This window comes from Panthera leo, chromosome D1, assembly GCF_018350215.1.
Source record: "Panthera leo isolate Ple1 chromosome D1, P.leo_Ple1_pat1.1, whole genome shotgun sequence".
NCBI lineage: Eukaryota > Metazoa > Chordata > Mammalia > Carnivora > Felidae > Panthera > Panthera leo.
The window spans coordinates 92,989,082-93,016,788 of record NC_056688.1 but is presented as its reverse complement, the minus strand read 5'-3'; the positions used below and the strand labels follow the sequence as shown (position 1 = coordinate 93,016,788).

Here is a 27,707-nt window from a genome sequence, read left to right as displayed (position 1 = left end):
CTATCCTGGGTTTAATTGAAAATATGCTGTGACCTTGGTTTTGTTCACTGGGCATGGGGGGTGTATAATTGGCATGAGGCCTCTGAAGAACTCCCTTTTAATGAATGTCATTTGGCTAATTTGGGGTTTGCCTGCGGGAAATAATGTATGAAAACAAGATGCATTTTATTTGCATGCAATTCACATGAAGGTAATGGTTTAAAAAAATTTTTGTTAAGTTTTTATTTTGCCATACCTATTCGTTGAATTCTAAATGCTATCAGTATGATAACAGTATTGTCCCTAACAGTCTCATGTTTCATCATAATTAAATAAACAGCTTGTGAATTGCAGTCCAAAAAATGTCTGTGTTCCACTCTTAACTTAAGGGGTTTCCATAGAAACCGTGGGCAGCAAGTTTAACTGACATTCATTGGACTTGATGCTACATGTAGTGTTGCTATCTCTGTTTTCCCGTTACTGTGTGTGTACATCTCTTTCTCTTCCTTTAACCCTGGAAACCCTCTCCTGCTTGGTCTTCCTCTGGTCTCCCCCTTGGTTTCTTCCTCCTCCTGCTCCTCCTCCCCCTTCTCTTATTAGCAATGAGGAAGTAATTTGGACTCAGTTAGATTTAACAAATGCAATAATACTAAAATGAGCTCTGATACTTAAGTGTAATTGTGTTATTAGCTGGAAATGTTTTTCTTCAAAAACAAAAGAATTGAGAGTGAAGTTTACCAAGGAAGCACATGCTGGTAAGAAGAAACCCTTGACTGCGAGTTGGAAGTAAGCAGGCTTTATATCATGGGCCACATTTCTACCCCAGCTGTGGCTTTTCCTTGATTTAGGCAGCTCAAACTGATGTTTCTTTCTCCTCAGTCCTGATTTGCAGTCTTCTAACTGGAGCATGAAATCATTGTGCTGATCACATTCCGAGAGAAGGGAGTTTATTTAGGAAAGGAAAAAACATACTATATATTGTGTACCTACTGTGTGCCAGATATTTTTCTAGGTACTTGCATTTAGCTTGTCTTCATTAATCCCACAAAATTCATTGCCAGGCAATGTGCTGGAAGGAAAAATGGATCCAGGCTGAAGTTTAGATCCCACAGCCAGGTGGTGGTAAAACCTTGATTATAGTTCTCAGATGCTCTGTCTTGGCATGTCAAAGGCAAAATGAATATAAGCACTTCTAAGAAACGTTTTAAGAAACTTCTAAGAAACGTTTCATTAGGATTAGTTTTAACTTTTTTCAATGTTTATTTATTTTTGAGAGAGAGACAGAGTGGGCACAAGGAAAGGGCAGAGAGAGACAGAGACACAGAATCTGAAGCAAGCTCCAGGCTCTGAGCTGTCAGCCCAGAGCCCAATGCAGGGCTCCAGCCCAAGAGCCTTGAGATCATGACCTGAGCCAAAATTGGACACGTACCAGACTGAGTCACCCAGGCGGCCCTGGGATTAGTTTTAATAATCCAGCCAGTACACCGTGGGAGTGGTGTTTTTCTTCATCCCTTTAGAAATGAGGAAAATGAGTTGCCAAAAGAGTAAATTGCTTATCCAAAGCAACATAGCTAGCAAAGAGTATATATCCATACTCTGGATGGTTATGGTTAAAGGGGAATATTAAGACAGACCTGAGATCAGTGGCTAATTGCGTGATTTGTGGCGAGCAACAGGAAGCATCTATTTCGTGCAGCTGTTATGAGAATTAAGTAAAAATTGGGTATGTGAAGTAGGCAGAGTATCTGCCACACAGAAAGCTGTGGTTTTTACTCTTTCTGTCTCCCTCCTCCCTCCCCTTTCTGATTGATTTTATTTTTAGTTTGGATTCAAAGTAAAAAAATGATTGGTCTCCACAAAGTCTACCTAATATTTATAGTTGAAAAATTTTTTTAATGCTTATTTATTTTTGGGAGAGAGACAGCAGCTGAGTGGGGAGGGGCAGAGAGAGAAGGAGACACAGAACCTGAAGCAGGCTCCAGGCTCTGAGATGTCAGCACAGAGCCCGATGCAGGACTTGAACTCACAAACTGTGAGATCATGACCTGAGCTGAAGTCTGGATGCTTAACCGACTGAGCCAACCAGGTGCCCCTGTATTTATAGTTTTAGAAGTTACAAGCCATCTCACAATTCATAAACTATCTAAAGTTGCCCTGATAATGAGAAGGGAAAGACAAAAAATATCACATCCACTTTACAGGTAAGGGAAAATGAGATTCAGAATTATTGACCACATCTCCATATAGTGAAAGAGAAAATGGAGTTTTTACCTAGGTCTCTGGGATTCCTTTTAAAATTAAAACTCTCAGAGTCTATTATTTTAATTTGGGTTCTATGTTCATGGGTTTTAAAGCTTCAGCCCAGCAGATTTTAATTCATCTTTCCCATGAATGGTAAGAGGAAGACACTTAGCAGGAAGAGGGGAAAAGAAGTAAGGAGAGGGTAGTTACAAAGTTTCTTTCTTACAGACCTGTTGTTTAGTCATTCTCCAAGAGAAATGAGGAAACACAGTTTTTAATCCCAGGGACAGAAGAGGCACTGATTTTGCACAGCAGCAGGCTTTGGTGGGTGGGGTCAGGTGGGGTGGGAAGAAAAGACTGATGGGAAGCCAAGAGGGTAAACAGCTTGGATAAGAGTGTGATGGGACATGATTGCTGGAGAACATAATTGTTACCCACCACCCCACACACGTGGACATGCATATATACACAAGATTAATCAGAATGAACATTGCGTTAATACATAAGTGTTGTAAAACTTCAAAGAGGTCATACTAGGAGAGAAGAGCTTAGCTCTGCCATTTTTAGCTGTAGTGTGCCTATCTACACTTGCTTTATTTTGAGAATATTCAGTGTTGTCTTTGAAAGGATCCTTTTAAGCTCCTTTCTCCATTTTGTGTTAGTTTATTTAAATCTAAATAAGAGAGGGGCACCTGGTGGCTCAGTCGGTTAAGCGGCCGACTTCGGCTCAGGTCATGATCTCGCGGTCCATGAGTTTGAGCCCCGCGTCAGGCTCTGTGCTGACCACTCAGAGCCTGGAGCCTGTTTCGGATTCTGTGTCTCCTTCTCTCTCTGCCCCTCCCTGCTCATGCTCTGTCTCTCTCTGTCTCAAAAATAAATAAATGTTAAAAAAATTAATAAAAAAAAATAAATCTAAATAAGAGAATCCCTGAAGCCACTTAGGTGGACACACAGAGACTGTAGTATGGCACTAAGTGCTAAAAACATGCGAGCAAGTAAAGGTACCACGGACAACCCCGCTGTGTTGTGGAACTGCCTCTTTTGCTCAGGACTCCTCACATATGTTATGTGACACATGGAACCATTGCCAACTGAGTACAACTGAATCTCTTTCTTATTTCTGAGATGAAAGATAGTTTAGAAAGCTGACCTTGCAAAGCAGGGCCAGCAAACTTTTTCTGTAGAGGGTCAGTGAGTAAGTATTTTGGGCTATGTGAGCCTTATATTCTATCACAATGACACAATGTGGCACTTAATGTGAAAGCAGCCATAGATAATACATACATGAATAGATGTAGAAGTATTCCAATAAAACTTTATTGACAAAAACAGGTGTCAAGCCAGATTTTGCCCATGGGCAATAATTTTCCAACTACTGATCTTAGAATTTTGCCTACATCTCTATCCACCTTCCATTTCTGTTCACAGGGCAGTTGGAGCTTAAAATACGGGACTGGAGAATGTAGGATTGACAACGATATAATTTATCCTCACTTTTTTGGATTTTGCTTTTTGTTACACTTATTTTTGATTAAACTTCATCTTTCTAGTATTCCTTTGTCATGGAAAGAGCAGCTATTCATTCTGTCTTCACTTTACAGAAGGGTAGAGAAAGTTTAAGTTTGCATTAGTGTCACCCAGCATCTTTGATATCCATAGTAGAATCTGTCACCCTTGTGTTTTTTCATTTGGATTATTCTTTCTAAGATGCATCCTTTAAAGAATAAAGAGAGATAGTAGGAAAAGTAACCAAGAAGTAATTTTCATTACAAACCAAGGAAAAACTAGTTAACTAATGACTTAAATAGGGACATGCACTGGCTTCCCTTTCTTATTCCATTAAGATACCATAGGGGATGCAGTTCCTTATTGCTTTTCATGTATATTCCTGATTTTTTCCCCTGGTATGTTTTTGGAAATGATGCACTGTAAGCAAATAAATACCGGATAATATTGGGAGTTCTTATTTTGCACAGAACTGTGTTAACTGAAGCTTGTTCATATTGGAACTGAGTCGTCATTTTGCAAGGTTCCATGGTAACTGAAAGCAAATCTGTTATAAGATAATGTGCAAAGAAGAGGACTTGGTTCCAATATGCATGACCTATGTTTAACACGGCACCAAACAAAATGAGGACTGCCTTAAGTAAATAAGTAAGAATCCAATTTCCAAATGTCTGCATCTGCCATATAATTCCCTCTTTTGTGGCCATTAGGGAGAAACAAAGAAATCACTGATTACAGTCATTCCCATTATCTGACATGCCATCACCAAGGTTTCCTCATTATGCAATGTTAACGGTGTTGAGGTTACTTGAAACCAACTGCAGTTCCAATTAGAAGGCCATCCCTGCTATCTGCATTCTGATTAAATGACGTTGCCTGGAAATCACAGAAAGAGTCTACTCTGCTTCCTCCCCTTGCTCAGATCTCATAAACACAGACTCAATTAAAGAGAGTTTCCTTATCAGGTTTTTGTGGGTCATTTTGGTGAATTTATTAAAGTCTTGAGTCATGCTGAAAACTGGAAGGTGGGGGCTCTGAGATCTGCAGCAGGAGCCAGGACTTGATGGATGGGACTTGCTCTGATGTTTCAGGGAGTCTGAAATATACGGAAGTCAGAGCAGCCAATCATGGGTCAGGAATCAAAGAAGCTGGTGAAATAGGAAGGGAGTCTCGGTAAAGATTGCTGAGCAGAGATGTGAAGGTCATAATGTCGCGTCAGCCTATATTTTAGCGAAAAAGCAGAGCCTAGTCCAGGCCCTCATTCTTCTATTCCTCAATTATTGAAATAATTTCTTAGTAGGTGTTCAGAGCATTCAGTGTACTGTATCCCATCCATGCTCTATACAGTGCAAATTTGCTTTTCCTTAGATACTCTTCCCATTATATTATTCCCTTCCAACACAAGGAGAAAAGCCAAGTCCCTACAACCCACCTGATGACTTCATACAAAATCTAAATTTCTTTGGTCTATTTTTCACAATCTGGCATTATTTTACTTACCCTACCTTCTCTCCCACTGGTTTTTAGTATAGATTCTTCACAGGAGTCATCTTGTGCCTCTCTGCCCTACATTCATGTTCACTTACACACATTTCCCACCAACCACATGCCTCTTCTCCAACAAACTCTCTCCCTTTCTTCCATCTGTTATTGTGTCCTCCTTAAACACACTGTGCCTTTTTCTCTAGCACTTTCTGCTGTATTAAAATCCCTTTTTATTACTACTTATGAATCCCACTATACTGTGAGATACCTGATGAACAATGGGAGACATTTGTCCTGAGTGTCAACAGCTGAGAACTGTACTTATCCAAATCCACATCTACTAAAACCCGTGCCCTCATAGCCTTCATTGACTGTCCAAACCTTACTGGGTCCCTCTGAACACCAGACTACTTCTAATTATCCACATAACCACCTATATACTCACTCAGTATAACACTTTGGCATTGGTTCATGACTTTGTTGTTTGTGTTAGGCTTGTCTCAGCACAGTGTTTCAAATGATCAGTGATGGGGAGTTACTGAGTGGAAGGGGTTCTCTCACAGGTAAAGGTCAGGTAGTGTTGGTGAACATACTTGGAATTCTGTATTATTAGCACTGAAATGACTTTAAGATTCTCTTTCCCAGATCCTACTATGAAATGAATCCGAAACACCATTAGCATTTTGGCTGGGGAGATATATATGTGTGTGTATATGTTTGGTTACTGTCTAGGAAATTTGGGTTTTGTAGTGTTTAATAATAAACAGGGAAGAAAGTACATGATAAAACATTGGAAGATGATTTTAAAATCAGAATGGCTCTCTATATGTGGTAGTTATTCTCTGCAGATTCCCTTGGATGGTAATTTAAATTGCATTACTCATTACAAAAATCTATATGCCTTTTGGATGCTATTGTTGGTTTGTTTGTTTTCAACCTATGAAGGCAATGATGACCTTGCACAGGGCATTTCCTAAGGATTAATGAGTGGTTGAGGGTTAATGGCTATCAACTCCTCCTAGCTAGTCATCAATCCAAAGGAAGCATGGGAAGCAAGGTCATTAACTGCATTACCATCTTTCTGAAATCAAATCCTTCTCTACCTGCCTTGCCAAGGGCTTATGTTTAAGATGGACTTGTTAGGTTTTCAAAAGTTTCTGTAGTTACTTGCCCTGTCATTAACCTGGATGTAAAAATATTTAAATATTAATGTAGATAAAAATATGTAAAAGAATAATCATTAGCTTCTGTGGACTGATAGAAGAATGTCATGAGGAGGAAAATACTTTTCCATACTTCAAATAAACATAATTTAAAATGTTGAGCCTCTTTTATCTGCTTTCTTTTTATTCCCTTTTTCAAACTGAAAGCCTAGCATCATCCTGTTGTGCATCCTGAGAGTCTAAAACATTGTCCAATTTCTGCAGTTTAACCTCATTCAGAAACAGATTTTGTGTGTATGTGGGAGCGGGATTCTTGTTGGAGGTTTGGATGTATTAGTTGTAATGGAATATTAATTTTTTTTACAGTTGATCTTCACTAATATTAATAAGCATGATATTTCCTCTTTTGGCATCAGTCAGAATTACCCCCAAATATTCTAAGAGATAGATAAACATTAAAAATTTAGTTATATCTCCTCAGTGCATTTTCCTTTGAGAAATAACCTATGGCCAGATGAAGGACAGTTCTGGATCAGAGAAGTCCCCATTTCATCATGTAGCATCCTGATTCTTACATTAACACAAATTCCTTTAAAACTCATATGGAGTGAAAATTTCACCTGAATACCAGTGTTAATGCATGTGGTAAGGATCATTGTCACCAGAGAAGACTGCATTCCAAGACCTTTCCCAATGGATATTGGTCTTGAAGAATTTCTCAAGATGTGGGACTGGTCCTTAGTTTTATACTCCCAGAAATTTGATTTTGGTAGCTCTTCATGAGAAAGTTGTAGTCACACTTATAAACACATAAGAAATGAATATAGAGAGCAGAGTGCCAATTTGTTAAATTTTAGCTAAAACTATAACAGACACTTCAAGTAGTTCAGTCTGTCAAATCTTTTTATGTAGAACTTAAACTTTTTTGGAGTCATAAATCTCTTTGAGAATATGATGATAAAACCAATGAATAATCTTCCTATAAAAATATACAGTTTCCACATTTATACAAAAATTTGCATATAATTTAAAGAGATTCATAAATGGTTTGAAGTCCATTTGTGAGCTTCTTAGGAACACTTGGATTGAACTATGCATTTTCATGGAAAAACATTATAATTAAATAAGGTGGTTGATGAGAAATCAAACTAAAAAAAAAGTTAATTGTATAATTCAAATTGCTTTAGCATCAGATTATAATTGCCTGATATATCAATCATTCTCCATAATTGGACTTCAGCTGTCACCAGGACTAGACAAATAACAATAACCATAATACAACAAATGTTCATACAGTATTGGCTGTGTACCAGGCACTGTTCTAAATCTTTCTTTATATAGTAACTCATGTATCTTCACAATAATAGAGTATATAAATCAGAGTATCCAACCTCTAGGCAGTTTCACAGATGGATAGATACAACACACATTTTTATCTCTGATTTTTTTTCAAATCTCATCTTCCATTAGCCTTCATTTAGCTATGTAAGTAGTTGATAAGTACCAACCTTTTCTTGAGCTTCTTTCTCTTTCTTTCATTTGTTCTTTCATTCTTTCTTTCTCTCTCTCTTTTGCCCTGTCTTTACTTCTTTCATTTAGTACATGCATGTATAGATATATAGGTAGGTAGGTAGATAGATAGATAGATAATTATAGTATATACACTGTGGTATGTACTCTGGATGTAATTTAGGATACATACAGCTTATTGCTGTTGAAGAGAAATCTTTAGCTAGTATGTTGTTTTCAATCACCCATTTACAGGCTGATTTTGGGTAATCCTTTTTTCTCAATGTTAATTTATTTATACATTTTTATGTGTATGGGGGGACAAGGAGTAATTATTGAACCCCTCCCCCCTTTATCTTTTATACTAAGTTATATGCCATTTTATTTATTTATTTTTTTGTTCTCATAAAGGTGTTGTCAGTGGACCTTGATTTGTTATTTGTTGTTATAAAATTAGCTTATCATCCTGGCTCCTGACTATGAATTAAAATGTGGGCTACATTCAGTAATGCAATTCAACAAATATTTTCTGCGTTCCTAAACATCATCTAGTTTCTGTCTTTAAGAAGTTTATGATAAATAAGTTGAATACATACCCAAACATTTAGATTCAAACACAGATTTGATAAATGTCATAGTCTTAGCATTACAGACACTTCTGGAAAGATGGATTACTACCAGCCAGTAAGACCAATGAAGGTCAAATAGAAATGATCATTGTAAAATTGGCTCTGAAATTGGGTACAATTTTGAAAGAAAACCCAGAGTAGGACATTCCTGGCCATGGGAAAAACAGGAGCAAGGCTCTGAAGAGGAAAAGTAGGAGGCATATTTTTAGAATCAGGAACAGACTGCAGCCTAGACTGTATTATGGAGAACAGTAGGAGATAAGACTGGGAAAGCAGTATGGAGCAGCATCATGGAGTGTCTTACGGGTCACACTAAGGCAGTAGTTTACAAGAGGGCAAATTTACCCTCCAGGGGACATTTGGCAATGTCTGGAGATGCTAGATCATTACAACTGGGGGTGCTACTGGCATCTAGTGGGTAGAGGCAGTAAGGGATTTAGGTTTTATTCTCTAAGCAAATGGGAACTATGGGTGGGTTATGTTTTCTTGAACTGTGATTGCCCAGTTTCCTGTGGCTTCTTACACTAAATCTGTAAAAGTGTTACTGTGTAGATCAGCCCCAGAAAAAGTATGAGAAGAAAAGGCCAGTTTTGGAGATAAAGAATAACATGTATTGATCATTTCTTGGCCCCTAAACCTAAGAAAAGAGAAAGAACTAAAGGAAAAGGAAAGAAGTGAGGTTTTCATACATTGATAGGCTCCAGACTTAAAAATATTAGTGCAAAGGAGAGTGCAGGCATTGGGATAAGCAGGCACATTTCTGATCATTGGAATGGTCTGATTTCATTTCCTGAAGAGTAAAATATCAAGCAGTATATGGAGTTTGAGGTTTTAAGCTTTTTTCTTTGGTTATGCATTTCACAAAACCAACAGAGCAAACATCTATCATAAAAATACAAACATATCCCTGAACACCTCAAATCCCACCCTTTAATTTGAGAAACAAGTCAGCCATCTATATTTCATTTCTTCATAAATAATAAATGTCAAGAAGTGAATATGATCAAAAGGATTCATAAACAGCCAGAAACTTCATGCCAGGTATGTTTATCCCCCTTGCATCATGTGAGACTACACAAGCAGGAAAAAACAAATTAATTTTATTTTTAGTCTTGCCAAGTCATTGGCTATATTTCTAGTTCTGCTTTTCTAACATGAAGTAGATTTGACTTTTTGTAGCTAAGACAAAGTTGGAGCTGTGACCGCCTACCCTAATCCCTTGCCTATTCCATCTTTAGAATCCAAAGGAATCCTCCTTTGGATTGTAACAGAAGAATTAAGAGATATTTTTCACCCATGGATTTTCTAATTAACGATTCAAATGAGTTCTGGAAGCAGAAATGTGGTGATCAAGAAGCTCTTCCATTTTGAAGGAGATTTGAAGATTACTTGACTTTCTGCCATACAAATTCTTGTTCTCTGCTCTAAGTGGTCTCATCCAATGGAGTGACCTGGAAAATGAGTCAAACCTCCCTACTTCTGAAGTACATGTAGGTGCTATGTGAAGAAGCATACCAGGAAATCAACTTATATATTACCTACATTAGAATTTTCAAGGCAATCATGTTATTTTAGGCACATACAGCAGAGGGCATTGTTTGGCCAAACTTAAACAGGGCTGCTTTGACAAGAATAGATAAATAAAGAAATAGGGAAGCCTTCCCCTGCAAAGAAACAAACAAAAACAAACATAAAAAAAGAGAGTGAGGAAACAATGCAATGCCTTTTATATTGCGTTGTGCTCCCTAGCTTTTCTTTGTAGGAAGAACTTCTTTGAAAATCATTGAAAACGAGACAGGCATCATTTCAGAAATTGATGAAATTCCTACTATGTGAGTTGGGTTCTACTAGATGCTAGGGATCAATTAGTGAATGTGACATCATTTAGATTCTCAATGAATTTGTAGCCTTAACTATCTACAGGCTGCTTCTGTGTACTTAAACACCAGATCATTCATTTCTTCATTCGTTCATACACTTAACAAATACTTGATGCACATTATTCCAAGTGGAAACCACTGAATAGGACAGAGAAGTCTCTGTTCCATGGAACTTAACATTCCACTCAGACGAGACAAGCAGTAAGAAAATAAGCATCTAAGTATATGAGAAAAATATCAATGAGAAGTATTATAATGGAAATTAAATATGGTGACGTGATTAACTTTGACAAGGTGCTTCTCTAGGCTGGTGGTCAAGAAAACACTTCTAAGAAGGAAAACTTTAAGGGATGTTCTTAAGGACAAGGAAAACCAACCATGCAAAAAACAAAGGACATGTGTTGCAGGCAGCAGGGACCCTACTGCAAAGGTCCTGAGGGAGGAGCAAGCTTGGAGCATTTGAGGAACAATGGAAGAGAGAAAGGAGACGCAGAAAAGTTGAAAGGTATGAGATGCAGGCAGGTACCAGAACATCATGATTTGGGGACCAAAACAGTTTGCAATTTTGCTCTAAAAAGATACGGAGCTAATAGCATTTCAACTGAAGAATTTTAAAAATTCATTTTAAATGCTGTCTGTAGCATTACTTGTAGTGAGGAAATTGCAAAAATAGAGAAACTGGTAAGAGGGTATTTTAGTGGCTCAAGTTAGAAATGGAGATGATTTGACCTAGAGAGGTACAAGGAGGAAAAGTAGATGGATCCAGTTGTATTTTAGTAATAGAGTCAGATGAATAGTGTTGGGCGGGTTATAAATATTTTTTTTTAAAGTCAAGGAAGATTCTTACATTTTTGCATTGAGCCAGTGGGTGTGTGGCCGTGGCATTTTTTGGAGGTGAGAGGTAAGTTTGGGGATTTGTTTTTAGTATATGCTATGGCATTTAATTCATGTAATCCTCTCAGTGTCAATTTAGTAATGTTTACTGTCACTCCCACTCAGAAAGGTGCAACTCAGAGGGAGACGGTTTGCCATAAATCGAATAGTCAGTAGTACTAAGCCAACCCTCCAACCCTCCTCATTTCATTCTTGATCTGTTTTTTTGTTCCTCTAGGTTTTGCTAATATAAGTCTCTGGGCCTTTCTGTACTTCAGCATTGTTTCAAGTTGGAAAGTGTAATATGTCATTAGGGAACCAAAATTGAATGTGTGTTTAGTTGTCCTTTGTGTACAATTTACAGAGTAGACATGAGCAGCACCAGAGGTCAGAGATGCTTCTCTTGTGCACATCAGAGTTTCCAAAATGATATCTTGTTCTCTGTGTACAATGTTATTTTTTAACCTGACCACATACAGAAGCTAATTTTGCCCTCATTAGTATTTCAGACTCTGGATTTCAACTAGGGCTGATTAATTTCAACCTGTACGTATCTCAGTAGTCAGATCATCAGATGGAAGATTGAAGATCAGTTTCGTTCAGTTTTAGAGTAATGCTAGGGATGTCGATTATTAAAGTCATAGGACTTTTCTATCAACTATTCCTCTCTCCAATTTCTTTTACACACAAGGACAGATCGTTCTAAAACAGTGCTCTCTCATCAACCCTTTCCCACATAAAGGGATGGCAGTTTCTTCCTAAATCTCTTTATTGAAATGAATCCAAACTTCTACCAGACTTGTCTGTAACATAAGCCCTCTCCTTCTAGAAAGTCAGTTTCCTTTCATTTCATGCTCCTACTCCTCTGTTTTTACAAGTAGTCTCTTACCTCTTCCACGACCACCCTGCCTCAATGCAAGTTTATGTATGTTAAAGACTTACATAAAGTCACAAATCCTCTTCTGAAAACTTTCTCTGATTATGACTTCTGACAATGCTTTATGACACTTAAATACTGAATTTGTTGATTTGTATTAGTACCTAAAATACATACAGGTACACTTTTTATTTTTTTATATGTATCTATACATTTGTATTATAGCTTCAACAAGATTATAACGTTATAGAAGGCCTGGACAATTTCATTCTGATAATCCTGATTATACTGTCCAAATGATAGCAACATGTCGGCCACAAGCTTTTAGTTTTCATTTTATTTTTTTTCTTTGATTTGCTTTTTTAAATACATAGTTCTCTCTACTCACTGTTTCTTCTCTTCTAATAATTTTGTCATGCTGTCACCTCTAAACACCAAATATATGTATTCTTTTACTATAAACCAGATAAGTCTTCTAGAAAAATGGCAGTGTAGACCCAGGTATCATCATCATCATCATCATCATCATCTTCTTCTTCTTCCTTTTCAATCTCAGTTTCTTACAATTTTCTAGAAACATTGCCAGGTCAGTGTGTTCAGCGAAAGAACCTCCTGTTGACTTGACAGGTTGAGTCCCTGGGTTACAGCCATTTAAATGTTGTATCATTTCCGTTACATTTGCCTAGAGGGTCAGCCCTAGGCATAGTTACAAAAATTTTCTTCTCCCTGAAAATCTGCAGAGCCACATGCTCCTGTATAGGAGTAGAGAAAACTCAACAGATTTGGAAAACTGGGTTGCAGATGGGAAATAATGAACTAATTAGAAAATATTTGTAAAATAATTTTTTTTAAATTTTTTTTCAACGTTTTTTATTTATTTTTGGGACAGAGAGAGACAGAGCATGAACGGGGGAGGGTCAGAGAGAGAGGGAGACACAGAATCGGAAACAGGCTCCAGGCTCCGAGCCATCAGCCCAGAGCCCGACGCGGGGCTCGAACTCACGGACCGCGAGATCGCAACCTGGCTGAAGTCGGACGCTTAACCGACTGCGCCACCCAGGCGCCCCTGTAAAATAATTTTGACTTGGGAGAGATAGCTACTTTTGACAGTGGTATTATTTAAGGTGTTGTTTTTCCTTCTCCAATGTATTCTATCACTCTTTAAAATTTAGAGTTATTTGGGGGCACCTGGCTGGCTCAGTTGGTTATGCATCTGACTCTTGGTTTCGGCTCAGGTCACGATCTCATGGTTTGTGGGTTCCAGCCCCACATCGGGCTCTGCTCTGACACCACGAAGCCTGCTTGGGATTCTCTCTCTCTTCCTCCCTCTCTGCCCCTCCCCTGCTTGCTCTCTCAAAATAAATAAATAAATAAATAATAATAATAATAATAATAATAATAAAATTTAGAGTTATCCAGAGAAATGCCTTCTTAGCATGATAGGGATGAGCCTCACCTCCTTTCTGATAAGCAAATCTTGTTACCTCAGCTTACTTTGTTTCCTTTGGTAGGTCTCAAATTTATAATGAATGATTTATAAGAAATCAGAATTTTTCACTTGTCTTTTCTTTGCTATTGGTTTCAGAAAGGAGAGATATCAAGAGAAAAAGAGAGGGAGAGAGAGGCAGGGGGAGAGAGGGGAGGAGAAAGGAGAATGAATATATAAGTATCAAGATAGGTTTGGCGGTAAGTAACCAGAAAAAAAGTTAACAGTTTATACTGTGAGAAATTGATTATTTTATATAATAAGAAAATACAGAGGAAAGATAGTAACAGGATTCATTAGTTCAGCTGCCCATCACAAATATCAAGAATATAAATTCTTCCCCTCTTTCCATTTTTCTTCCTTGGCATAACAGCTTTGTCCTCAGGCTTCCTTGTTTCTTGGCCACAAGATGGCTTCAGCAACTCTAGGCATCTTGTACTCACAACAATATCCAAAAACAGAATGAAGAACTATTTCTTCCCTATATATTTTTCTTAGTAGTGGGAGAAAAAAAATTCCCAGAACCCCCTCAGCTGACTTCATCTTACATCTCATTGGCCAAATTGTGTCACCTGTCCAGACCTAACGAGTCTCTGGCAACAGAAATCGTACAACCAACATTTGTTTAGATAAACTATAGTCCAAAATTTAACCCTGGGAGCTAAGAATGTTTTTGAATTTTTACATAGTTAGAAAAAGTGTTAAGAATAATATTTTGACATATGTGAAAATGATACAAAATTCAAATGTCAGTGCTCATAAAGAGTTTAATCAGAACACACCCATTTCCATTCATTCCCCTTTTCTCTATAACTACTTTCAGGCTTTAATGGCAGAGTAGAGTAGTTGCAAGAGGAGACCATATAGCCTGCAAGGCCTAAAATATTTACTATCTGGCTTTTTACAGAAAAAAATTGTCTAGCCTTAGCTTAAACCAAATTCTCTTTACCTACCAGTCCTGGGTCAGTGTCTCTCAAAACAGATAATATAGTTTTGTAACTTTTCTAAGAAGTGAGTGAAGTTTCCTGCACAAAATTTTCTAGGTAAGGGATTAGGATGCTGGGTAGGCAACAAATGTGAAGAAAGAGAAAGCAAGGTTCAAGCACAGTTAAATGAATCCTTAGTGCTATAAAAAAGCTGACTCCCCAAATATTACCAGCACAACCTGTTGAAAAGACAGAGCGAGTTTATTGCTTACTATGTTAAGGGAGATCACTATCTTCCAAGAGTTTGGGAGTATCTATGAGTAGACTGGTGAAAAATAGACCAGAATTTATGGGGAATTGGGAGTCTGATTCAAGAAAATTTTTCAGTGTGGGAAGTTGATTAGGACTGAGTAAGAATTATGGTACTGCAATCCAGGATGGGTGAAAACAATGGTGAGGCAAGAGATTCAAAGAATCTTAGAGGCACACTGCTATTAAATGCTTTCCATGAAAGAACTTATGGATCTATGGAACTATGGATCTTTGGATCTTTGTCCTAGAAGGACAGTGAAACCATTTGCTTTGACAAGAAAGTCCCCCCATAAAGGATAGAGATGCTAATAAAGATAATGGAAGAGCAAAGTCGTGTTTATGTCAGTAGGAAGGAAGATACGGTTTGGAGGTCTCAGTATCCAGGCTGAGTGTGGGGAAATGGTTTTGGTTCTCAGCATTTGCGGGGGGGCTTGTTAAAGATACATATGGCTGTGAGTGTGTGGCCTGTGAGGGAAAGTTGGTTGTAGCTAATAAATTCATCTTTCTTTCACCTGGCTTCCAAACTAGTTCCAATATGTAAACAGTTTCTGCTAACTGAGCAATGATACTGTGCTGACTAAAGCACCCCCTGTGTCTCAGTGCACAGCAGCATGGGTAGGGAAAGAAGAAAGGTCTGTTGACAAAGTCAGTATATCCTCTGGGACAAGGCTAAAAGTATTATCATTGAATTCCAAACCCAAACAGATCCATTTGTAAATAAATGCTGTCAGAGGACATTGTAATGGATAGCACGTACTTTTAAATTGATTTCTTTTTAATGGGATAAAAACATCTTATGAGAGAGATGTTGAAACATGGCTTTTAATGTAAAGTAACGTAATTTAGATTTTAAAATAGAAAACCTTTTGTTGATAGCAGTTTATTTGATTCAGTGCATGTACCAAGCATTATTTTCTATGGGTTATAAATTAGCTTTGAACCAGCTATAATTCATAAATCGTTACTTATGACTGATTGATAGGAAATCTCATTAATAGCAATAGCAAAAAGACCTTGAAGTAAGCAAGAAGTAGAAAATAAAACAGCCTGGGGATTGGAAAAGGAGAGACACATGCACTCTAGAATTAAGAGAAAGGTGTTGTATTTGCATATGAAAGCATGCTTCTGATCATTATAATTGATCCTTTCCATAACTTTGAATAATAGATATTAGTGTTATTCTTATTTATATAAGAGGAAAAAACTGAGTGTCCCATCACTTTATTTTTATTTTCAGTATGTTTTAAATATTTATTATATATTGCTTATTATGAGCTGGTAACTTTACATACATATATACATTAATATATATTAATTTACATATATATGTATATATTTACATGTATATACATTAATAATGTGAGTGCCAACAAAAACCTTTTGAGTAGATAACAGTGGTGTCCCCCTTTTACAGATGGGGAAAGTGAAGTAAGAGACGTAAAGTAACTTTCTCAATTGTAGAGTCCTACAAGTTTAAGCAGGCATTTAACTTTAGGAAGTCTACCAGAGCCTTCTCCCTTGATTACAGGACATGGATGCCTTTGCTGTTTCTTATTTTAATGAAAAAAAGGTTAACAAATGGTTTGTCTTAAGCAAAAGGCTTACCTTCTTCACTTCTGTACTATTTCTGGTCAATAAGTTATTTCAACCTGTATTGCCAGAGACCCTAGGATTCTAAGAGTCATAGGGTGGGAGGTGGGAGGTAAAATAGAGGAGCAGGACCCTGGGACCCTCACCTAAAAACACCGGTTAGGAACACCTGAGTGGCTCAGTTAAGCGTCTGATTCTTGGTTTTGGCTTAGGTCATGATCTCACGGTTCGTGGGTTCAAGTCCCTTGTTGGACTCTGCACTGAGTGCTGAGCCTGATTGAGATTCTGTCTGTCTCTCGCTGCTCTTCCCCCTCTCGTGCTGTCTCTGTTTCTCTCAAAATAAGTAAATAAATAAAAATTTTTAAAAACACCAATTAATGTATCAGAGATTTTATGTTCTATTTTTTAATGCCCAATTACCTTAAAACGTGTGGAGCGTATGTAAAACTATACCAAATCATATGAATAAAAAGTTTTCAGTGGCCATGATCACTGGAAATTTAAGTAAGATTCTGTTTAAAATGGAAATCTACAAGGGTTTTGAAGGTCATGTTTAAATTTACAATAAAAAATAACTCCTTCTCTAACTCAGGGTGAAAAACCTATCAAACACATCATTGTCACAGTATAAATGGGACAATAGAATAGACCTGTAAAGCCATCAACAAGATTAATAAGATGAGCAGAGCCCTGCTATTTAGTGATTAGTTGTTTTAAATGTAGACTTTATTATTATTTTGGTATGATGGGACAAACAAATCAGGAGACAATTGTCATTGAAGAGATATATTTTTTACTCCTAGTTCCCAAGAGGAGGGAGCATGCCATGCCACACAGGGGCCACACAAGGAAGCAGCAGGGTCACCAGGGGGTAGAAAGAACAAGGGAAAATCTGAGCAAGAGTCTTTATCATGGTTTTTGAGAGAAAGCAAGAGAAGGCAGAGGAAGCAGGCTTGCATTTGACTAGTATAAATAATTTCAGTGGATTCTGGGACCTAGGGGCTGTCCCAAGGTGCCTGATTCTAGCTCTGGAATCATTGGGGCAGAGGGAGAGTGGCCCAAATATAAGAGCCCTGGGAGATCCTGATAAATGAGGTGGTTTGGGGCATAGGCTTCAGGTTGATTGGTTTGAATATGAAAGGCAGGCTTGTGGTCAAGTCCTTTACTATCCCTAGAAATTGCCTAGCCCTTGGAGAAGTCTCTCTGGAACAACAAAGCCCTGCATATCAAAACATCAGAAAATACAGACCATTAGAAAGTCGTGATTAATATACTGGTACCTATCCCAACGCATACACAAAGAGTTGTTAATTAGGTATTAACTGTTTCTGTGTGTTTGCAACAGCCATTATTTAGTGCCTACAGTGTGCTAGGTACTGTGTTGGCAGTGGGATGAGAAAAAACCATCAGACATGGCCTCTGTCCTCATGGTGTTGTAGGCTAGTGGGGAAAATAGACCCAGGGGCTGATGATCATGTGCTAGATGGTGTGAAAGATCAGTCTAGAGCTGCAACAGCCCTGAGGAAAGAAGTCTCTCTCCCAGGCCCTCCATTCTCCTGCCACAGGGAACTTTTCACTGTTCCCTGGATGTATGAGCATCTTTTATGTGTCCTTATCTTGGTTCAAGCTGGTCCTTGGCTAAAATGCTTTTCTTTCCCTTTTTTTTTTTTTTTACATCAACTTCTATAAAACCTAGATCAGATGATCTTCTTCTTCGAAAATCCTCTGATTTACCAGCACAGATTGAGCTGATCTGGTATCAGTGCCCTTGTGCCAGTGTGGCCTGGTCTCATACCAATGAACATATATTATTGTACTTCATCTGTTTGCCTATCTGTCTCATGCTTTGAATCATAACTACCTCAGGCATAAGGATTATATTCTTCATCTTTATATGCCCAGTACTCGACAAGATGTCTGTAAGAGCAACAACAAAAATGGTAACGATAGTAATAACAATAACAATAATAATAATATTTAACACTACTGAGTTTTTACAACGTGGGAAGCATTATTCTGAGCCCTTTATCTGCATTAACCAATTTTATCCTCACAACACCACCAAGGGGGTGTGTAATATTGTTACTGCTATTTTGCAAGTGAGGAGAATGTGTCATGGAAAGAAGATAAGTAACTTGTCCAAGGTGACACATAGTAAGTACTAAATCAGTGCCGTTTTGAATTGGAATGTAGTGATCCACCATCACTTTCGTCATTTGTTTGTTTCCAAGAGGTTTATAGAAGAAACCCTGTTTATTGAGATGAGACATTTGGAAGAAGTCATTACACGGGTGCCCAGTTCATAGTAAGCCAGCTGAGTGGGACGTACACTGGGTAGCCCAAGATCCTTTAAAATTCCTCCTTGTGCTGGAAGAAATGCAGAAAGCGAGTTATTTTATTTCCCTTCACCCAAATCTACTTAAAATCAGTCAGAGTAAGGACCCAAGATAAAAAATATTTTTTTTATATTCAGGTATTCTCTGTACTTAAAAATTAGATATCATAGGAATGACTTAATTTGTATTATGTCTGCCTATAGGTAGCAGTTAGCTATCTTATAATGAGTTTCAGTTTAGGAGAATCTTCAAAAGTTTATGTACATTTGCATGTACCGCTGTTTCAGTATATCTTCACAGGTACTATAAGTCAGGTTGCCAGGGTTTACAGATGAGGTCACCCCTGCCCAAAACAGTATTTTAAAGAAATTAATTGGGAAAAAATATTTTGCCTTGCCATCATTCTCCCAGAAGCTCTTGCATGAAGTATTTGAGACCATATGCTCTAGGACCAATCGGATATGTGTGTGCACCCTGGTTCTGTACTTACTAACCTTGTGACTTCATGCATGTTACTTTCCCTATGATTAAATTTCTCCCTCAGAGGAGTGCTGTAAGGGCAGAAAGGATCAGGACACACAAGCTTTGCAATTGAAAAGGGCCCCATTCTTTGGAGGACCCATGCTTGGCTAATGCTCTATTGTTATGGATTTGAAATTCTTCATAATTTTGAACAAACCATCCCCCAGTTTCATTTGGTACGGGGCCCTGAAAGTTATGTAGCCATTCCTGGATAGGTTGGTAAGTCTGTATACCATGGTGCCTAAAAGTAGCCCTCAATAAAATTCAACTATTACTAATTTTGCCAGGGAGTTTTTAGTTTGTTGGGAATAGCCCCAAATCCTGTTTTCTGATCTTTTCCAATCTGGTTTGGACATTCAACCTGTTGTTGGGGTACATTTCATATGTCCTTATGCATTCAAGTCATAATTGGTTGGTAAACACTATATTAAGGTGTTTTACCTCATGCTTCCATTTCCCTGTGATTGCATATTTGATGGATATGGGCTGTGGATGGCTGCTAATTTGCAGTACAGAAACATTTTCTATATAAACATGAGCCGCATCACTCTACAAGGGATACTTGATTTGTTGTTTCCTTAGTCTGAGAAATGATGGCTTTAGCTGTTACACTGCATCACTGACATTGCTCCAGAAGACATTTGGAGGAGAGCTAATACTTCTTTTCTTTTCTTTTCTTTTCTTTTTTTTTTTCTCTTATATTGCAGACTATTTGAACTCCAGAAGGACCAACACCAGATAAATTATGAATGTTGAACAAGATGACCTTACATCCACAGCAGATAATGATAGGTCCTAGGTTTAACAGGGCCCTATTCGACCCCCTGCTTGTGGTGCTGCTGGCTCTTCAACTTCTTGTGGTGGCTGGTCTGGTGCGGGCTCAAACCTGCCCTTCTGTCTGCTCCTGCAGCAACCAGTTCAGCAAGGTGATTTGCGTCCGGAAAAACCTACGTGAGGTTCCAGATGGCATCTCCACCAACACTCGACTGCTGAACCTCCATGAGAACCAAATCCAGATCATCAAAGTGAATAGCTTCAAGCACTTGAGGCACCTGGAAATCCTACAATTGAGTAGGAATCATATTAGAACAATTGAAATTGGGGCCTTCAATGGTCTGGCAAACCTCAATACTCTGGAACTCTTTGACAATCGTCTTACCACCATCCCAAATGGAGCTTTTGTATATTTGTCTAAACTGAAGGAGCTCTGGTTGAGAAACAACCCCATTGAAAGCATTCCTTCTTATGCTTTTAACAGAATCCCCTCTTTGCGCCGACTAGACTTAGGGGAATTGAAAAGGCTTTCATACATCTCAGAAGGTGCCTTTGAAGGTCTGTCCAACTTGAGATATTTGAACCTTGCCATGTGCAACCTCCGTGAAATCCCTAACCTTACACCTCTCATAAAACTAGATGAGCTGGATCTTTCTGGGAATCACTTGTCGGCCATCAGGCCTGGCTCTTTCCAGGGACTGATGCACCTTCAAAAACTGTGGATGATACAGTCCCAGATCCAAGTGATCGAACGGAATGCCTTTGATAACCTTCAGTCACTAGTGGAGATAAACTTGGCACACAACAATCTAACATTACTGCCTCATGACCTCTTCACACCCTTGCATCATCTAGAGCGGATACACTTACATCACAACCCTTGGAACTGTAACTGTGACATACTTTGGCTCAGCTGGTGGATAAAAGACATGGCCCCCTCCAACACAGCTTGTTGTGCTCGATGTAACACCCCTCCCAATCTGAAAGGGAGGTACATCGGGGAGCTTGACCAGAATTATTTCACATGCTATGCTCCTGTGATTGTGGAGCCCCCAGCTGACCTCAATGTCACTGAGGGCATGGCAGCTGAGTTGAAATGTCGGGCCTCCACGTCCCTGACCTCTGTATCGTGGATTACTCCAAATGGAACGGTCATGACACATGGGGCATACAAAGTGAGGATAGCTGTGCTCAGTGACGGCACATTAAATTTCACGAATGTAACCGTACAAGATACAGGCATGTACACATGTATGGTGAGTAATTCCGTTGGAAATACCACTGCTTCAGCCACCCTGAATGTTACTGCAGCAACCACTACTCCCTTCTCTTACTTTTCAACCGTCACAGTAGAGACTATGGAACCTTCTCAGGATGAGGCACGGACCACAGATAACAACGTGGGCCCCACTCCAGTGATCGACTGGGAGACCACCAACGTGACCACCTCTCTCACGCCACAGAGCACAAGGTCAACAGAAAAAACATTCACCATCCCAGTGACTGATATAAACAGTGGGATCCCAGGAATTGATGAGGTCATGAAGACCACCAAAATCATCATTGGCTGTTTTGTGGCCATCACACTCATGGCTGCAGTGATGCTGGTCATTTTCTACAAGATGAGGAAGCAGCACCATCGGCAAAACCATCACGCCCCTACAAGAACTGTTGAAATCATTAATGTGGATGATGAGATTACAGGAGACACGCCCATGGAAAGCCACCTGCCCATGCCTGCTATTGAGCATGAGCACCTAAATCACTATAACTCTTACAAATCTCCCTTCAACCACACAACAACAGTTAACACAATAAATTCAATACACAGTTCAGTGCATGAACCGTTATTGATCCGAATGAACTCTAAAGACAATGTACAAGAGACTCAAATCTAAAACATTTACAGAGTTACAGAAAACAAACAATAAAAAAAAGACAGTTTATTAAAAATGACACAAATGACTGGGCTAAATCTACTGTTTCAAAAAAGTGTCTTTACAAAAAAAACAAAAAAGAAAAGAAATTTATTTATTAAAAATTCTATTGTGATCTAAAGCAGACAAAATTATGTGTATTCCTCAGAACCTGTTTTTGCTGCACTTATTTACTATTTTCCCACATTTCATCCCTGCCTACCCTGGTTGCCATATTTTTCATAGGACATCTCAAGTCCCTAAAGAACTGGCCTAGGAAATTTTGTAAGAATTCTGTTACACTTTGAGATTTTTATGGTGAATTCTAGTGGTGAGATCCAGTCTATTTTGTCTTTCTTTCTTTTTTTCCCCCTTTCCTTTTTTTTTCCTCATGCCCTTATCAAGTAGTCCAATGGGGAATGCAATATTAGAAATAGATTTTTAAGAGAGAACGAGATAAAAAAAAATGCAAGATCTTATATTTTTCATGTAATGACCTGTTCTGTATTTATGAGGAGAACCATTCAATGGCCAAGCAAAAAGAAAAAAAAAAGAAAAAAAAAGAGAAAAAAAAAGAAAAAAAAAACGTAAGCAAACAACAGATTAATTTACATATGAGCATCTATAAAACCCATGATCTTTTAAACAACTCTAGAACCAGAATTTGTAGTTCAAAAACTAAAAAAAATAAGGTTATAAATAAAATATTGTTGGTTTTTCTGTACCTGGACACAACTCATTTGTAGTATGGCTCAAATGTGAGAAACTTGAAGGTAATTAGATTTTCTACTTTCTAAGAAAGAAACAAATTATTGTATTCTTCAGTCACAGCATCAATCTCTATGGGGTCCTATTTCATTAGCTGACTTGAGTGTTGGATCTATATTCAGGGATGCTGTGGTATTTTTTTTCCTTCTCATTAGGATCACCCTTTGTAGAATGCTCAGATTAAAAAATAATGATTTTGTGAAGTAAATTCAATTCCACTTGGAAGAAAGTTTCAGTATAATTTATTCACTGTCTCCTAAGTAAAATTCTACTGGCTAGCTAAAGTATAACAAGAGAATGTGAAGGTATTCTAAATTATCCAAGTTGAAAAATAATTTTTGGTGCTATCAGCAAATTCCATTCAATTCCACAATAATTAATGCCCTTCTATGTTTTAAACACTGATCTTAGTGCCGTGGGTACACAATGGACAAGACCTGCTTCTTGTCCTTAAGTCACACATGATCTGTATGAAATATGATTAAAGAAATTTCCGCTTATGATTGAGGGCCAGCTCCAATTTCACTGTTAGGTGGAAGGCTGTGCATTGCAAACCCGGAATTTCAAAATATTGGGTTACTGACATGACAGAAACCTCCTTGCTTTATGGTTTCTTCCATCCTGCTGAAAGAGCTGACTCTCTTCTTTCAAATGCAGATTGCATAGCTGTAAAGATGTGGGGGTATGGATTTGCCATGATGGATGTGTGCATACCAAGAGATAGCAATGCTAATACAGTGGTAATTCACTAAAGGTACTTTAAAGAACTGGAGAAATTTTAGGTATGAGAACATACACTAGGTTTCAAGTAAAAAAGGAACTTGCTGGTTACTGGTACCTCGGCACCCTCCTGATATGTTAACATAGTATGTGTATGACTTCTGTCTTTATCTGATGTGAAGCAAAACGAAGACAGACACTTTATTTTTCCTAGCCCTTGAAATCTGCCACCTCCTTGGTGATGTAAGTGATGCCCAAACTGGAGAAAACTTTATCACCTAGTGGATGGGGAGCTTCTATACTCACGGTTAACTGCAGACTGGACTTCACACCAGGGTTTTGTGATCTCCAGGTGTGGAAAATAAATCATTGCTGGCAAAGTAGGTCAGAGAACTGGAATGAAGGGGAGGCAAATGCATAAGACCACACAAGGGTTTTACCTCTATTTTTTGATCACCAATTCTCTAGTAGCCTTTTCTGCCCTTGTATTGTATCTCCCTTTGTTAGGAACACAATTCACATTTTACTTTTACTGTGGAGAAGACCCAAGAAAAGGGAAAACACGTGTTGGTTGTCACTGGCCAAGCTGTTCAATATAGAATGTACTTAATATATTCCCAAGCTTCGGATCACAAGGCAAACAAACAACCCACCAAGGAATATTCAGCGAGTGTTAGTACAAAGAAGAGTGGTATAAGCCAAGAGGGAAAAGAATCCTGCCTTCTCTACTTGATTTGTGTTCACTGAGCTCTCTCTTTGCTGACTCCGAACCTCCATTCACTCTGAGCTGATAATTCTTATGGAGTTAGTCCTAGCACACAATTCCCCTTGGCTGCGAAGTTTGGCTGAACAGGTTGATAAATTCTAACTAGAGTGAAAGGTGAACTCAAAAAAGTTAGGTAAAAAAGCATACCTTCTGGTCTTATAGGAGATTATAATTGCTCTAACGAATATATTCTAGAAGAAAATATATTGATGAAAGACTGGTTAAGCCAAACTTGACTTTCACAATAAATTTGACCAAAGGTCCTCATTGCAGGTTTTTGGGTTGAAAGGTGGAATGCTATAAATGCATTATCTAGATGTATGTATGTAGAGATTTATGATTAGCGGTGTCTGTATTTGCTCTGCATAATGTACTTGGCTTTTGGTCCTTCAGTACAGCAGCTGCACAGATGTATTAGAGACCATCTACACACTGTGGACTTCTTGGTCCTTGCAGAAGGTTCATATGACTGTTTAAACATCTGGTATATATCTTTGTAGCAAAACACAATTCTATGCCAATTGCTCTTTTCATTCTATCCAAAGGCATCCAAGTGGCAGTATTCTTAAATACTCATGTGCACCAAAAATCTGCCATTTACAATTAACCAAGTTAAGGCAACCTGATGACAGGCAACCTGATGATAGTGTGTATGTGTGTGCGTGCGTGTGTGTGTGTGTGTACATATATATTTTTCCTACGTAAGGTATGCAGTTTGCTTCAGGGAAACATCGAAGATGTTTTAGAAAGAAGAATCTGCAACATTTTCTACTCAGGAATCCTATATACCTGATGATTACATCAATTACCTAAATTCTTCTGAATGTGTGCAAATACATTCTTAGTGACAAAATAGAGGAATTTGTATAGCTCATGCACACAGGCCCTGATACAGCTTTGCTAATTGTCCTTCATATTCTGAATATTCTGTAATCAAGTAACATCTTTTCCCAAGATTTAAATAGGTCATTTGATCTTAGAACGTTGATCAGTGTTTGAGGAGGAAAATGTTGCCAGTCCATGATTGCTCTGAGCCCTCATAATCCAAGAGTTAAAAATCAGGATATTTGAGACTGCACACTATGAAATTTTGAATGTAGATTGCTGGCAAATTACTTGACAATAGAAGGGTATTTACATGGGAGAAGGAAAAGAAAGGCTTTTTTAGAATGGGAGTTACTGAAACATGAAAATAAATAAATGGATGGCTCTAGAGTATCCAACATTTCCAAGGTAAATATAGAAAGGTGGAAAAACACCACCACCACCAACTCTGATTCCTCTATCCTTTTAGGGTAAACTTCAGGATGCTTAGATAAATAGAAGAGTCAAATGAGTGGTGGTTGAGTACAGTGTGGTGCTCTGAAACAATGTAATTTTTAAATAGTGTGTTCAACTGTTGATTTGGTTTTCAACTTAACTAGTTTTAATAAGGATATTGCAGAAAATCATATCATTAAATATCACGCACATAACATTCGGGTGACTGAGGAGTCAGACTCTTCTAGGAAACCATCATTGGTTTCTCATAAAATATATTAACACAGAGTCAAATCATTCATAAAAACATCTCCCTCTAAAGTATATGCATATATTATATTTTATTAGAATATGATTTCTGTACAAAAACTATTTTATTCATTTATTGTTTAAGATTTTAGTTTTAAGTAATTTCTACATCCAGTGTGGGGCTCTAACTTACAAACCTGAGATCAAGAGTCACATGCTCTTCTAACTGAGCCAGCCAGGCGCCCCTGTACAAAGCTACTTTAGATAAAAATGAGTTTTAAAATTGCCTTTAAAAAATCAAAGTATTTTGTATTCTTTTTCTTCTGCCATAAGGAGAAATATAAATTCTAAGAAACTCTGTATTAGGTAGAAACCAGCTGTGACACCATTGTCTTTCCATGCTCTATCAGGGTACAAAATAAGATACATCTGGCTCCATGAGAGAAGAAAGAAATCCAGAATGAATGACAGTGCACTATCAATTAAGATCCAAATTTAGATGCTGACTGAAGCATTCTTACAGCACAAATCAGTTCACGTCCTTTTATTTTTTCAAGTGCTGCCAGAAAACTTTGGAGACTTCAACCTTACTTAGCATTAAGAAACATACAAATTATGTATAAAATTGTAGAATTACATCGTATAACAAGTGTTTAGCAGCACTAAGTGAAACTGGTGTTCATTTTGCTTTTGCCCAAAATAAATAAAAATAAAAATAAAAAAGGATGGGTGGGGGGGTTGCAGCATGATCAACTCAGTCTATTTTAATGAAACACATGATATTGGAAGATCCTTGTGTTTTGTAAATTTTGTCATGCACAATAAACAAGGATACTCATGTATCCACTGAACAAAATATAGAAAGTAAGGACCTACGAAACTCCAGACCATAAAGCCTTATCTTTCAACATTTGGCCCAGTAATTTAATTTCACTTTCCAGATTATAAAGACTGCACTTTATTATCTATTAGATGCTAAATTGCTGAATTTGAATTTGTTCGAATGGCCTCAATCTTGTCTTTATGCGGTTGGCAGAAATAGTGGCTTTTAACCCAGATGAAAGGGAATCTTCTGTGTCGTTTGAAGGAGAGGGACTGGTCTTTGTGGTGGCCATGGAATCCCTCCTGATTTATGTCCCATAACCCTGAGAAGTTGGCAGAATATACACCTAACTCAGCCCCAGGATATCCTAATGAAAATCCATTATGAGAACCGCTAGCATTTATTGTGACCATATATCAGTGAAGCTTCTGAATGACAATTAGTAAATCTCCTTACTCCTCAGCCCTTAGTTCCACCTTAAAGAGGTAAAAATATAGTGGAACTTAATTTCTATTTAAGCACAGTCGTTAGTTTTGTAACATGTATAGCTCTCTAAGAGAAATAAGTGACACCTAAACCCAACTCAGACACAAGAGTAATTATGATATATTTTATGGTATGTACTTTTTTATGAAAGCTACTATAAAATTTTAAATCAAATAATTTTTAATACTAGGGAGATCATAAGTTTCTTTAGTGATGGAATCATGATGAAGAAAACCTTAACAAAATGTGTAAAATGTCTCACAGTTCCCAGTCCTATGGCTAGTTCTATTTTGTTTTCAAAATAGTAAAGGTTTATAGGGGCGCCTGGGTGGCTCAGTCAGTTAAGCATCTGACTTCAGCCCAGGTCATGATCTCACGGCTCGTGGGTTCGAGCCCTGTGTCCAGCTCTGTGCTGACAGCTTGGAGACTGGAGCCTGCTTCGGATTCTATGTCTCCCTCTGTCTTTCCCCTCTTGCTCTCTGTCTCTCTCTCAAAGTAAATAAACATTAAAGAAATTTAAAAAAATAAAGTTTTACAAAATGAAAGAAGTAATAAAGTTTCTCTCTCCAGCATCCCTCAAGCAGACTAATACAATTGTAAAGATATTTCTCGGCATAAACGGGCTGTTACA

The 27,707-nt window shown here is 38.0% G+C and overlaps 1 protein-coding gene across 3 annotated transcripts in view; it reads left to right on the top strand.

Moving 5' to 3' along the window:
• Positions 1 to 22,645, top strand: part of LRRC4C (leucine rich repeat containing 4C) — a 164,619-nt gene extending 141,974 nt beyond the window's left edge. For all 3 annotated transcript variants that reach the window (XM_042906416.1, XM_042906413.1, XM_042906415.1), the window contains exon 4: positions 20,022 to 22,645. In XM_042906416.1, the coding sequence (XP_042762350.1) occupies positions 20,064 to 21,986 (1,923 nt within the window). In that variant the 5' untranslated portion in view covers positions 20,022 to 20,063 and the 3' untranslated portion in view covers positions 21,987 to 22,645. The remainder of the gene's footprint in view (positions 1 to 20,021) is intronic.
• The last annotated feature ends 5,062 nt before the right edge of the window (positions 22,646 to 27,707 follow it).